This window comes from Amblyraja radiata, chromosome 39 (assembly GCF_010909765.2).
Source record: "Amblyraja radiata isolate CabotCenter1 chromosome 39, sAmbRad1.1.pri, whole genome shotgun sequence".
Taxonomy (NCBI): domain Eukaryota; kingdom Metazoa; phylum Chordata; class Chondrichthyes; order Rajiformes; family Rajidae; genus Amblyraja; species Amblyraja radiata.
Window position 1 is genome coordinate 11,576,347 of NC_045994.1, and position 13,091 is coordinate 11,589,437.

The 13,091-nt window shown below is 50.6% G+C and overlaps 1 protein-coding gene across 2 annotated transcripts in view; it reads left to right on the plus strand.

Annotated features, from left to right (window-relative positions):
• Window positions 1–9,887, plus strand: part of sema4c (semaphorin 4C) — a 78,498-nt gene extending 68,611 nt beyond the window's left edge. The window contains exons 14-16 of one of the 2 annotated variants that reach the window (XM_033013864.1): window positions 2,069–2,139; window positions 3,364–4,518; window positions 8,069–9,887. In XM_033013864.1, the coding sequence (XP_032869755.1) occupies window positions 2,069–2,139; window positions 3,364–4,205 (913 nt within the window). In that variant the 3' untranslated portion in view covers window positions 4,206–4,518; window positions 8,069–9,887. The remainder of the gene's footprint in view (window positions 1–2,068; window positions 2,140–3,363; window positions 4,519–8,068) is intronic. The other variant, XM_033013865.1, reaches the window with a different exon arrangement.
• The last annotated feature ends 3,204 nt before the right edge of the window (window positions 9,888–13,091 follow it).

Consider the following 13,091-nt stretch of genomic DNA (forward strand, 5'->3'; position numbering starts at 1 on the left):
ATCTATCTATCTCTGCCTTAAATATATCCACTGACTTGGCCTCCACAGCCCTCGGTGGCAAAGAATCCCACAGATTCACAGATAATGGAGGTTCAGTTTACTTTAGAGATACAGTGCCCTTCGCCCACTGGATGGCAATTTCTCATCCCCACCTGTACTGATTCTTGTTCATTGTATAAGGGCTTCTTAGTTTTAATTTACTTTCGAGATACAACGAGGAAACAGGCCCTTCAGCCCTCCGAGTCCACGGGTTAGGAGATGGCGATAGATCAGCCATGATTGAATGGCAGAGCAGACTTGATGGGCTGAATGGCCTAATTCAGCTCCTACACCTTATGAACTAATGAACAAGTGCTCAGTGTGGGTGGGAAGCAGGGAGTTGGACAAAGAAATGTTCGGTAAACTGGGTAGAGGGTGACCTCACAGTTCCCGACACCAATATCGAGTAATGTTCATTTGACTAGAAATAAATTGCTGAAAGTTGAAACGTTGAAAGCAAAGATAGACACAAAATGCTGGAGTAACTCAGCGGGACAGGCAGCATCTCTGGAGAGAAGGAATGGGTGATGTTTCGGGTCGAGACCCTTCCTCAGATTGTAGAAGGGTCTCAACCCGAAACATCACCTGAAACGTCACCCATTCCTTCTCTCCAGAGACGCTGCATGTCCTCCAGCATTTTGTGTCCAGCTTTGATTTAAACCAGCATCTGCAGTTCCTTCCTACAGAGGTTGAAACCAAGATGCACGCCACACACTTGCCAACTGTACAGCTGTGCTGTGGTCCTGAACAGCGTGCATCGACTAAAGGGAGTGCTTTATTGAGTTTGCAATCAGCTACAGTCCAAGGGCATGTGGCTTCCTTTTAGGAAGAATTCTGGGGAATCTTTGTGTTTATTGTGACCTCTCTGTGACCAGAGCTTTGTGCTTAAAAAGGAAGTAGTGTGTGTGTGTGTGTGTGGCAGTCAAGTTGTACAAAGGGTCAGACCTGTGTCCCAATCTCTGAGGATTCTGCTTCCTCTTGGCTCGGAGCATCGGAGGGGAGGGAGGGAGGGAGGAATGGCCCGGTGGTGCAGCGGTAGAGTTGCTGCCTCACAGCGCCAGAGACCCGGGTTCAATCCCGACTACGGGCGCTGTCTGTACGGAGTTTGTACGTTCTCCCCGTGACCACGTGGGTTTTCTCCGGGTGCTCCGGTTTCCTTCCGCACTCCAAAGACGTGCAGGTTTGTAGGCTAATTGGCTTTTACCCCTTTAAACTAATGGTAATAAATCCTTAGTAGAGGCACCTCCTGGTGTTTTATGCAGGGATTAAGTGTTAGAGAGCGGTCCTGTACTACTATCTACCTCATTGGAGACCCTCAGGACAATCATTGATCGGACTGTACACAAAATTGCTGGGGAAACTCAGCGGGTGCAGCAGCATCTATGGAGCGAAGAAAATATGCGACGTTTCGGGCCGAAACCCTTCTTCAGACTGATGGGGGGTGGGGGGGGAGAAGGAAGGAAAAGGGGAGGAGGAGGAGGAGCCCGAGGGCGGGCGGATGGGAGGGTGGGAGGAGACAGCTGTATTGGCTTTAACTTGCAGTAACGTCATTCCCTTATCATGTATCTATACACTGTAAATGTCTCGATTGAAAGGTCATAAGGAATTGGAATGGAATTAGGCCATTCGGCCCATCAAGTCTACTCTACCATTCAATCATGGCCGATCTAACTCTCCCTCCAAACTCCATTCGCCTGCCTTCTCCCCATCACCTCTAACACCCGTACTAATCAAGATTCTATCTATCTCTGCCAGAAATATATATCCACCAAACTCATGTGTAATCATGTATTGTCTTTCCGCTGACTGGAGAGAATGCTACAAAAAGCTTTTCACTGCACCTCGACACAGACACAGACACAGACGCACACGCACACGCACACCTCGGCACAGACACAGACGCACACGCACACGCACACCTCGGCACAGACACAGACGCACACGCACACGCACACCTCGGCACAGGAGACAATAAACAAAACTGTTTAATATGCACGTAATTCAAAAATTGTTTTTTTCTTTTTCTTAGGACCCTCACCGTGTACCAGGACGTGGAATCTGCCAACGTTGACTTGTGCCCGAGGATGGAACCTGTCAAAGGTAACTGCGGGTGGACAGGGAAGCGAGCAGCTTCATTTTGTCGTGGTGTGTGCTGGGCCATAAGATGGCAGTCAGCTCAGGAGCTGGCAAACATAGAAACATAGAAACATAGAAATTAGGTGCAGGAGTAGGCCATTCGGCCCTTCGAGCCTGCACCGCCATTCAATATGATCATGGCTGATCATCCAACTCAGTATCCCGCACCTGCCTTCTGTCCATACCCTCTGATCCCCTTAGCCACAAGGGCCACATCTAACTCCCTCTTAAATATAGCCAATGAACTGGCCTCGACTACCCTCTGTGGCAGAGAGTTCCAGAGATTCACCACTCTCTGTGTGAAAAAAGTTCTTCTCATCTCGATGATCAGCCATGCTCAGCTTGGCAATGGGTACCGCTTCCACTGGTGAAGCCACTACTGGCATCACAGGGTTCAAGGTTGCCCAGCCGAGAGTAATGGGATCCATAAACACAGCGTGTGTAGGAAGGAACTGCAGATGCTGGTTTAAATCTAAGATAGACACAAAATGCTGGAATAACTCAGCGGGACAGGCAGCATCTCTGGAGAGAAGGAATGGGTGACGTTTTGGGAAGAAGGGTCTCGACCAGAAACGTCACCCATTCCTTCTGTCCACACACACAAACACAGACAGACAGACAGACAGACAGACAGACAGACAGACAGACAGACAGACAGACAGACAGACAGACAGAGAGACAGACAGACACACACATACACAGATGTTGGTGTGTTCATTCAAGCAGAGAGAGTTTGCTGGAAAATCAGTGGTGGACCTGTACAATTGGTGGATGGTGGACCTCTACAATTCCCTACCTCCCTCCACAGTTTAGAGTCGAGGGTGAATTATTAGCAGGGATGCGGGGAGCTAATCAAACGGCAGGTCATTAGTGATATTATTGAACGGTGAAGCAGACTCGAGTGGCCGAATAGCTGTTGCTGTTGTGAGTCTGTGGAATTCTCTGCTTCAGAGGGCGGTGGAGGCCGGTTCTCTTGATACTTTCAAGAGAGAGCTAGGTAGGGCTCTTAAAGATAGCGGAGTCAGGGGATATGGGGAGATGGCTGGAACGGGGTACTGATTGGGGACGGTCAGCCATGATCTCATTGAATGGCGGTGCTAGCTGGAAGGGCCGAATGGCCTACTCCTGCACCTATTGTCTATTGTCTATTGCTTGTCCTGATTGTCTGTATCTCCTCGCCTCTTTCAGCAGATCCCAGGTCCAAGGCCGTTGCTGCGGTGACTGGCACTGCCATCCTCATGCCTTGCCCGCTCATCTCCAACCTGGCTCTACCCAAGTGGCTCTTCAAGGGGCAAGACCTGGCCAGATTTACCAGCGCCGGCTATGAGATTCGGCCCGGGGCCTTGCAGATATTGGACGTGGGCTCGCAGCACGGAGGGAGCTACCTGTGCTACTCCGAGGAGCGGCACGGGCGGGTCTTGGCGGGCAACTACTCCTTGGTGGTCTTCTCCAGCCAAGCCACGGCGCTGGAAAGCCGATCGGCGGGCTTCAACCTGGGCTTGGTGTGGCTGGGCGTCTTGGTCCTGGGTGCCGTGGTCTTGGCCTGCCTGCTGGGGACGGTCATCTACCTCAACCGCAAGCTGAAGGAGCAGCTGGAGAAGACGGCCGGGGCTCGGGAGACCACGGGCGCCAGGACGTGCGAGCGGCCGCTGCCCAAGGAGGTTCCCCGCGCCACCACCTTCATCCCCAGCCAGACGTCCAGCTCGGACGAGAAGCTGTGGGAGGCACCATCGTACTACTACTCGGACGGGTCGCTGAAGATCGTGCCGGGCCACGCCGTGTGCCAGAACGGCAGGGGGTCACCCGCACCCAACGGCACCGCCAACGGCATCCCCGGCCAGCCGCTGCCCACCGCCCTCCAGTCGCCCACCCGCCTGAATCTGGCCAACATCCGCGGGGCCAACACCAACGGCTACATCCGCCTGCAGCTCGGAGACGAAACCGCCGACCCCTTCTCCGAGGAGCTGCGCAAGAAGCTGAAGCAGCGGCAGATGCTGCCGGACGCCAACCCCGAGGAGTCGTCTGTGTGACCGGAGCTCACCGCTCCCCCCGTTCCACCGCCCCGGCTACCTCAGCTCCCTGTAAATAGGCACGAGGAACCTAACACTGAGAAACCACCCCCTTGTATATACTTCACAAGAGACAGCTTTTTACAGGCATTCGCAGAAACCTAAAGACATACCAAGCTGGGTCCAGCCACGGGCTATATCCCTGCACTCCCACTCCCTCTATAACTGTAGCTGAACTTTACCCATTGTGAACGGGCAGAGAGACCACACACTGGCACGCACTTCCTCGTCATTCCACACCTGCTCTGGAGCAAGATGGCTGCCTGGCAAACAGGTAGGTGTGTACTAAATGCAGGCTCTTCCTGCTCGTTGCTGTTCTAGTGGGGTGCGTATATATGTGTGTGTATATGTAGAGTTATACAGGTATACATACATATATGTACAAGCATACATCTGATCAAGGGTCTCGACCCGAAAGGCCACCCATTCCTTTTCCCCGGAGATGTTGCCTGACCTGTTGAGTTACTCCAGCAATTTTTTTTGTCTATATTAAATACATACACACACACACACATGCACACATTCATCTGAAGACAGGTCTTGACCCGAAATTTCAACTATTCCTTTTCTCCAAAGATGCTGTCTGACCCGCTGAGTTACTCCAGCATTTTGTCTAACATACACGCACACACACACACATGCACACACACACGCGCACTCACACACACACGTGCGCACTCACACACACGGAAGCACGCACTCGCACACCCATATTCACAAACACACACACAAACACACCCATATTCACAAACACACACACACACACATGCACACACATGGACACACGCACATTCATACACACATGCACACACACACTCACACATGCACACGCACACACACACACTGACATTCACACACTCACACACACACATGCACACACACTCACACTCAAACACACACACTCACATTCACACACTCACACACACACACTCACACTCAAACACACACACTCAAACACAAACACACACACACACATTCACATGCACACATGCACACACACTCACATGCACACACACACACTCAAACACACACACTCAAACACAAACACACACACACACACACACACACACACACACACACGCACACATGCACACACACACTCAAACACACTCAAACACACACACACACACACACTCAAACACACACACACACACACACTCAAACACACACACACACACACACACTCAAACACACACACACACACACATTCAACACACACACACTCACATGCACACATGCACACACACTCACATGCACACACACACACACACACACAAACACACCCATATTCACAAACACACACACACACACATGCACACACATGGACACACGCACATTCATACACACATGCACACACACACTCACACATGCACACGCACACACACACACTGACATTCACACACTCACACACACACATGCACACCACAATCACACTCAAACCACACCACCACTAAACATTCACACACTCACAACACACACTCACACTCTCAAACACACACCTTCAAACACAAACACACACACACACATTACACATGCACACATGCAAACACTCACATGCACACACAACACTTCAAACACACACACTCAAACACAAACACACACCAAACACACACACCCACACACACACTCACACGCACCACATGCACCACACCCACTTCAAACACACGCAAACACACACCACAACACTCAAACACACCCACACACCCACACTCAAACACACACACACACACACACACTCAAACACACACACACACACACATTCAACACACACACACTCACATGCACACATGCACACACACTCACATGCACACACACACACACACACTCAAACACACTCAAACACACACACACACACACACACACACACACATAAAACAAGCAAACAATAATAGTGCAAAAAAACAAAACCAAAGCCCCCATGTCTATGTAGCTCAGAGCTTATTTGGAGGTTGTTGTGTTTAATAGCCTGATGGCTGTAGGGAAGAAGCTGTTCCTTATCCTGGATGTTACAGTTTTCAGGCTCCTGTACCTTCTTCCTGATGGCAGGATAGAAATGAGAGCGTGGCCAGGGTGGTGTGGGTCTTCGATGATGCTGGCTGCCATCTTGAGGCAGCCACTCCTGTAGATCCCTTCGATGATGATGGGGAGGTCAGTACCCGCGATGGACTGGGCAGTGTTCACCACTTTTCCTATCTATCCATCTCTGTCCCACTCTTCTCATCCACTTAGTCTCCACAGACCCTCAGATAGAGAAATCCGAAGATCCAACACTCTATATCAAGATATTACATAACATCTGAGCCTTGAGTGGCTGGTCCTGGTGCCAGAGATAAATCTCTGGCTGCAGACAGGGTCCCCAAGGGAAATATCAATTCATTCTCCACATGAATTTTGCAATGAGATTTTTTTTTTTTTTTTAATTCAAGGGTATGGGCCAGGCAGCAAAATCTCACTTCAAGTAAGGCTGTGCAGCGTAGGTTCACGAGATTGATCCCTGGGATGGCGGGACTGTCATATGAGGAAAGATTGAAAAGACTAGGCTTGTATTCACTGGAGTTTAGAAGGATGAGGGGGATTCTTATAGAAACTTATAAAAGGACTGGACAAGCTCGATGCAGGAAAAATGTTCCCAATGTTGGGCGAGTCCAGAACCAGGGGCCACAGTCTTAGAATAAAGGGGAAGCCATTTAAGGCTGAGGTGAGAAAAAAAAATTTCACCCAGAGAGTTGTGAATTTATGGAATTCCCTGCCACAGAGGGCAGTGGATGCCAAGTCACTGGATGGATTTAAGAGAGAGTTAGATAGAGCTCTAGGGGCTAGTGGAGTCAAGGGATATGGGGAGAAGGCAGGCACGGGTTACTGATAGGGGACGATCAGCCATGATCACAATGAATGGCGGAGCTGGTGCTGGCTCGAAGGGCCCAATGGCCTCCTCCTGCACCTATTTTCTATGTTTCAATGGAAATCCATGATTCCAAGAATTAGTCTGTTAAACGTATCTTCTCCCTTGTGGATCGGCAGAAAGTAAACAATATTCCAGTGTGTTATATTGGATCAAGACTCTCTTTATATCCTCTTACAATAAGAGTCGACAGTTTCCGAATTGCTTGCTGTACCTTGTAGAGTTTAGTTTTAGAGATACAGCGTGGAAACAGGCCCCCCGCCCCACCGAGTCCACGCCCAACGACAATCACCTGCCCACTAGTTACATTCACCACACCAGTGATAATTTACAGAAGCCAATTAATCTGCAAACCTGCACGCCTCTGGAACGTTGGGGGAACCCGGAGAAAACCCACGTGGCCACAGGGATAACGTGCAAACTACACATAGACAGCACCCATCGTCACGATCGAACCCGGCTCTCCGACGCTGTGAGGCAGTGACTGTACCTCTGTGCCACACCACCTGTATGTTAGTTCGGTAAAAATGTGCCGGGAGGAATTGGGATGGTTGGTTCAAACTGTAGACCCAAAAAGCTGGAGTAACTCAGCGGGACAGGCAACATCTCCGGAGAGAAGGAATGGGTGATGTTTCGGGTCTCATAACCCGAAACGTCGCTCATTCCTTCTCTCCAGAGATGCTGCCTGTCCCGCTGAGTTATTCCCTCATCATGTATCTATACACTGGGGCGGCTCGATTGTGATCACTGATCATATGTTGTCTTTCCGCTGGCCCAGTGCAGTCACAGTGGCTTGCCCATGCCAACGTTCTCTTCAGAGATAGACACAACAGCTGGCAACAAAAGCTTTTCGCTGTCCCTCGGTACATGTGACAATAAACTAAACTGATCTAACTATGTTTTTCAAATTCTTTCCATACAGTGTGAGCTGCCGTTGGAATAGAGGGGGTACCACAGTGACGTCTGGCCCGGGGCTTCTCGTGTCACTTTGGGGGAACAGCTCACCTATCTGAGTTGGCAACGTTGGCACTGGGGCAGGTGATGCAGGGACACATCCATCCTTCGATGTCGAGAGCAATCTGAACAGGCGCCCTCTCCAACCACTGACACCTTCAACCATACGGAGTGAATTGACACCAGTGAACAAGAGTTGGGGCGTGTGGACTCCTCTCACCCGGATGACCTACAACTTGTTACAGTCTTGCTGATGAACAAAATGGAGAAGCAATCAGTGGTCCTCATCAGCTTGGGGAGTAGACCGAGAAGTTGGGTGCCATCTCTGTCAACCATTGGACATTTGAGGAATGATCTACTGGACAGGAATCTACCATGAGTTTGGGTGCTATTGTATAGATTGACCCTGCCGTGTGTGTGGTGGCTGGGACCTGCTTCGCAAGCTGCTGTAAAAGTGGTCTACAAAGCCCCTGGTCTATGGACTCTTAACAATGGAGCACATGTGTTGTGGAGAATGAATGGCCAGGCAGTGGCCAAGTGTTAGATGTTGGTGTTGTACATAACCAAGCCCAGTTACGTTAAAGCTGAACACACAGAGTCCTGGAGGAACTCAGTGGGTCAGGCAGCATCTTTAGAGGGGATCGGATGGGTGAGGTTTCGGGTCAGGACCTTGATTGCTGGAAAAGGGAAGTGGGGGTTCGGTCAAAGCCTGGAGAGTGATGGGTGGATACAGGGGATAGGACAGGGGATTGGGGGGGGGGGGGGGGGTTGGCAGATGGGAGGAGTAAGTGACAATGGAGACCGAGGTGGGTGGTAAAAATGGAGAGAAGATGAGTGAGATGTAAAGCTGGAGGGAGGCAAACAGATTGAAGGGGATAGAGGGCGGGCAAGAGAGGTGAAGGCAGGAGAATGAGGTTGGGGGGGAAAGAGATAGATCAGCCATGGCGGAGTAGACAGATGGGCCGAATGGCCTCGTTCTGCTCCAGACGTTCTAGTTTCTCAACTTATAAAAGGGAAATAATGGAAGAGACAGGGGTGGGAGATGTTAGCAGGTGTATTGTGATGAAATTGTCGGCAGTATTGGAGTGGTCATTTGGGCAATTGCGTGGAGGATGACCTGATTTGCTTGGAAGTCTTACTGAGTCGGGATTGACACGAAATTCCTGTTCCGTTCGCACCAGCCATGGGGATAATGCCTGACCCCTCTTCCACCTTGTGCTGACAAGACTTCAGTTGTACATAATAATGGCGAGGGTGTGGGGAGATGGGGTCACGGGAGGAGATGGACCAGGGTGAGAGAAACCCAAGACCTAATGGGAGAAGAAGGAACTCAGTTGCAGACAGGGACGGCCGGGAGAAAGGAACGCTGTACGTTATTGAGTCGGTCAGAATCAGTGTGAGGGCAAGATTGGTGCGGAGGTCGGTTGAGGCTGGAGTTGGGGACGATCAGCTCCTGGGTATTTCTGCCTCAGGCTCTGCTGAGGAGAGGGAGATTCTCACTCTGGCCAGGACACAAGGAATCTGGGAGCGGGGAGGGGCGGGAATGAGAGAGGATACAGAGAGGGACTCTCTGCAAGAGATGAGCAGTGAGCTGCCAGTGAGGGGGAGCGATGCCAAGGAGAGGACAAGATGGCTCGGTTGGCAAAGTTGGCGTTCGTTGGCACACGGTCACAGTGGCTTGCCCACGCCAACGTTCTCTTCAGAGATAGACACAAAATGCTGGAGTAACCCAGCGCGACAGGCAGCATCTCTGGAGAGAAGGAATGGGTGACGTTTCGGGTCGAGAAGTCCGTAGAAGGGTCACCCATTCCTTCTCCTCGGAGATGCTGCCTGTCCCGCCGTGTTCAATAGACAATAGGTTCAGGAGTAGGCCATTTGGCCCTTCGAGCCAGCACCGCCATTCAATGTTGACCATGGCTGATCATCTCCCCAATCAGTACCCCGTTCCTGCCTTCTCCCCATACCCCCTGACTGCTATCTTTAAGAGCCCTATCTAGCTCTCTCTTGAAAGCATCCAGAGAACCGGCCTCCACCGCCCTCTGAGGCAAAGAATTCCACAGACTCACCACTCTCTGTGAGAAAAAGTGTTTCCTTGTCTCCGTTCTAAATGGCTTTCCCCTTATTCTTAAACTGCGGCCCCTGGTTCTGGACTCCCCCAACATCGGGAACATGTTACTCCAGCATTTTGTGTCTATCTCCGGTTTAAACCAGCATCTGCAGTTCCTTCCTACACATCTCTTCTGAGATGTTGTGGCACAGAGTCACACGAAGCAAGAATCCTCGCACCACCAGGGCTCTGTCCGAGGGTGGGTGTGAGTGGGACAATCCAAACAAGTTGCAGGATCAGTACAAAATAGCACCTGGCTTTGCCCAGAACTGCGGGTGTGACCAGGTCGTGTCCGATGTACTTGAATCAATCTGAAAGTGATACACTACTTTATAACATAACTTATTGAGCTCAGCATGTAATTTAAATATACAGCCTCTCTGGAGAAATATTTATGAAAGTATTTTTATATCAATTAAAAGGATTAAACTTTAGTAAACCACCAACCGCCTGTCTTTATTTCTTTAGCCGTTTGATGTTACTGTTGATCGGCTGACTTTGAAACTGACCGGGTGGTGCCATAAGTGGCTGCTTCGCCAGCAACCTGTCTTGTCCCTTTTTTTTTTTGTTGTAAGTTTTAGTGGATCTTCAAGGGCCTGTCCCACCTGGCGATTTTTTTTTCGGTGACTCCCGGTGTCCTATCAGGGTTGCCAAAAGATTTTGAACATTTCAAAAACCCAGCGGCGACAACAAAGAATGTTGTGACACTTGGACCAGATACGTCAGTCAATGATGCCAGCAGTCGCCGAAAAAAATCACCAAATGGGACAGGCCCTTTAATTTTTGTATTATGCTGGAGGGGGGTTGCGGGAATTCTTTTTAAATCAACGGAGATGTGACTTTTTCCGTATCGTATCTCCGTCCGAATTGTGGCTTTAACATCGTGGAGCTGGCGGTCCCTTTGTTAGGGATCGACGTTGGGAGCTCCAACCACAGGAGCTTTGACCGCCCAGATCGCGGATGTTTCGATCACCCCGACCGCCGGAGAAAAAGGAGGAAGAAGGTAAACGTTATTTGCCTTCCATCACAGTGGGGTAGGTGAGGTCGCTGAAAAACAAGATGGATGTGCTGCCTGCGCTGGCGGGGACTCGGAGGGATTGCCGTGAGTGCAATTATCTCGGTGTTTGCGGGGATATCGCGCCATGAGAACCTCTTGGAGTCTGGTGCGAGTGTGGACGGCTTTCTGACTGTTCGGGCCAGAGACCCGGGTTTGATCCCGACCATGGGTGCTGTCTGTACATTCACTGTAAGGTAGCAACTCTACCGCTGCGCCACCCACGGTTTCATCTCTGGGGAAATTAGGGATGGCCAAGAAATATAGGCTCTGCCAACCATGCGCCAATGGACTTTGGTGGTTGTGGGACGGCCGGAGGCCCTGCCAATGATTTTGATCACACAGCTGAGAGTGGAGTGTATCTGTACATGTGCCCGTGCTGGCAGCTCGCCTGCCCATTTCTATTCGGCCAGTCCACAGTGACGAGGTGAAAGAAGGTACGAGTTCATTCCAAGAGCTCTCCCGAGTTTGCCCTGATTCAAACTCGGAGATTTACGGTAATGGCCACTCGTCGGTACTCGGGGCTCTCGTGGACATTTTTCAACATGTTTACCTTACCTGCCGTTAGCGAGTCTTCCCGAGTACCTGCCGTTAGCGTTAAGAGACGTCCCGGAGCTCCGACGTACCCGCTACGTTCATTCTCCATGCTTACCACGAGTTTGATTTTTTTTTAAACTCAGGAGAGCTCTTGGAATGAACTCGTACCATGGGACAGGGCTTTTAATGGCCATTCTGTCGTAGACTCAAAATGCTGGAGTAAATGCCCCTGTCCCACTTAGGAAACCTGAACGGAGGTTCCCGGAGGTTTTTGTCAGTCTTCCTACCTGCTTCCACTACCTGCAATCTCCGCCAACCACCAGTAACCTCTGGGAACCGCACGGAAACCTTTGGTGGGGCGCAAAGTCTCCAGAGGTTTCCGTTCAGGTTTCCTAAGTGGGACAGGGGCATATAAAAACTCAGCATCAACAAGCAGCGTCTCTGGAGAGAAGGAATGGGTGACGTTTCGGGTCGAGACCCTTCTTCAGACTGAGAGTCGGGGGGGGGGGGGGGGAGAGGGCAAATAGAGATATGGAAGGGCACAAAGAGAATGTAAGGCATGAAAATGACAAATCAGAACAGACGACAATCGGTCTGAAGACATCGCCTGCTCAGATGTGTTATGGTTTTGAGTTTGACTCTGCTAGGGGCTTTTGTTGTGTTCTGTTACAACAGGCTGTTGCGTTTGGGAGTGTTGTGTTCTGCCAGCGAGGGAGCATTCCGTTCCATCTCTCCAGTGTCCTCGCTGGCCTGGCCAATGATGATGTAAGGCGTGGAAAGTAGCCAGTGCTCGTTGATGTCACTGGAGGTCAGAGGGTAGCAGTGAACGGCACGAATGTTGTGTGTACATGTTACCTTAAATGGTCTGGATTCAGCTCCAGACCAGAAGAGACTCCGCGCTCTACACAGCGGAAGAGAATGCATGTTTATCTGGCGTGTGAAAGTGTCGGTGAGAGGCAGTGTTAAAAGAAATGGCACGGGAAAGGGCCCTTCAGCCCATCAAGTCCATGTCAACCATTAGTCGCCCATTCACACTTACTCATTCACTTACTTACTGTAATGCCCCTGTCCCACTTAGGAAACCTGAACGGAAACCTCTGGAGACTTTGCGCCCCACCCAAGGTTTCCGTGCGGTTCCCGGAGGTTGCAGGTGGTTGCCGGAGGTTGCAGGTAGTGGAAGCAGGTAGGGAGACTGACAAAAACCTCCGGGAACCTCACTTACTGCCTATTATGCCTCCTGGTATGTAGGGCAGCAACGAACATCCTCCACTCAGTAGTGTCGATTCCTTCAGT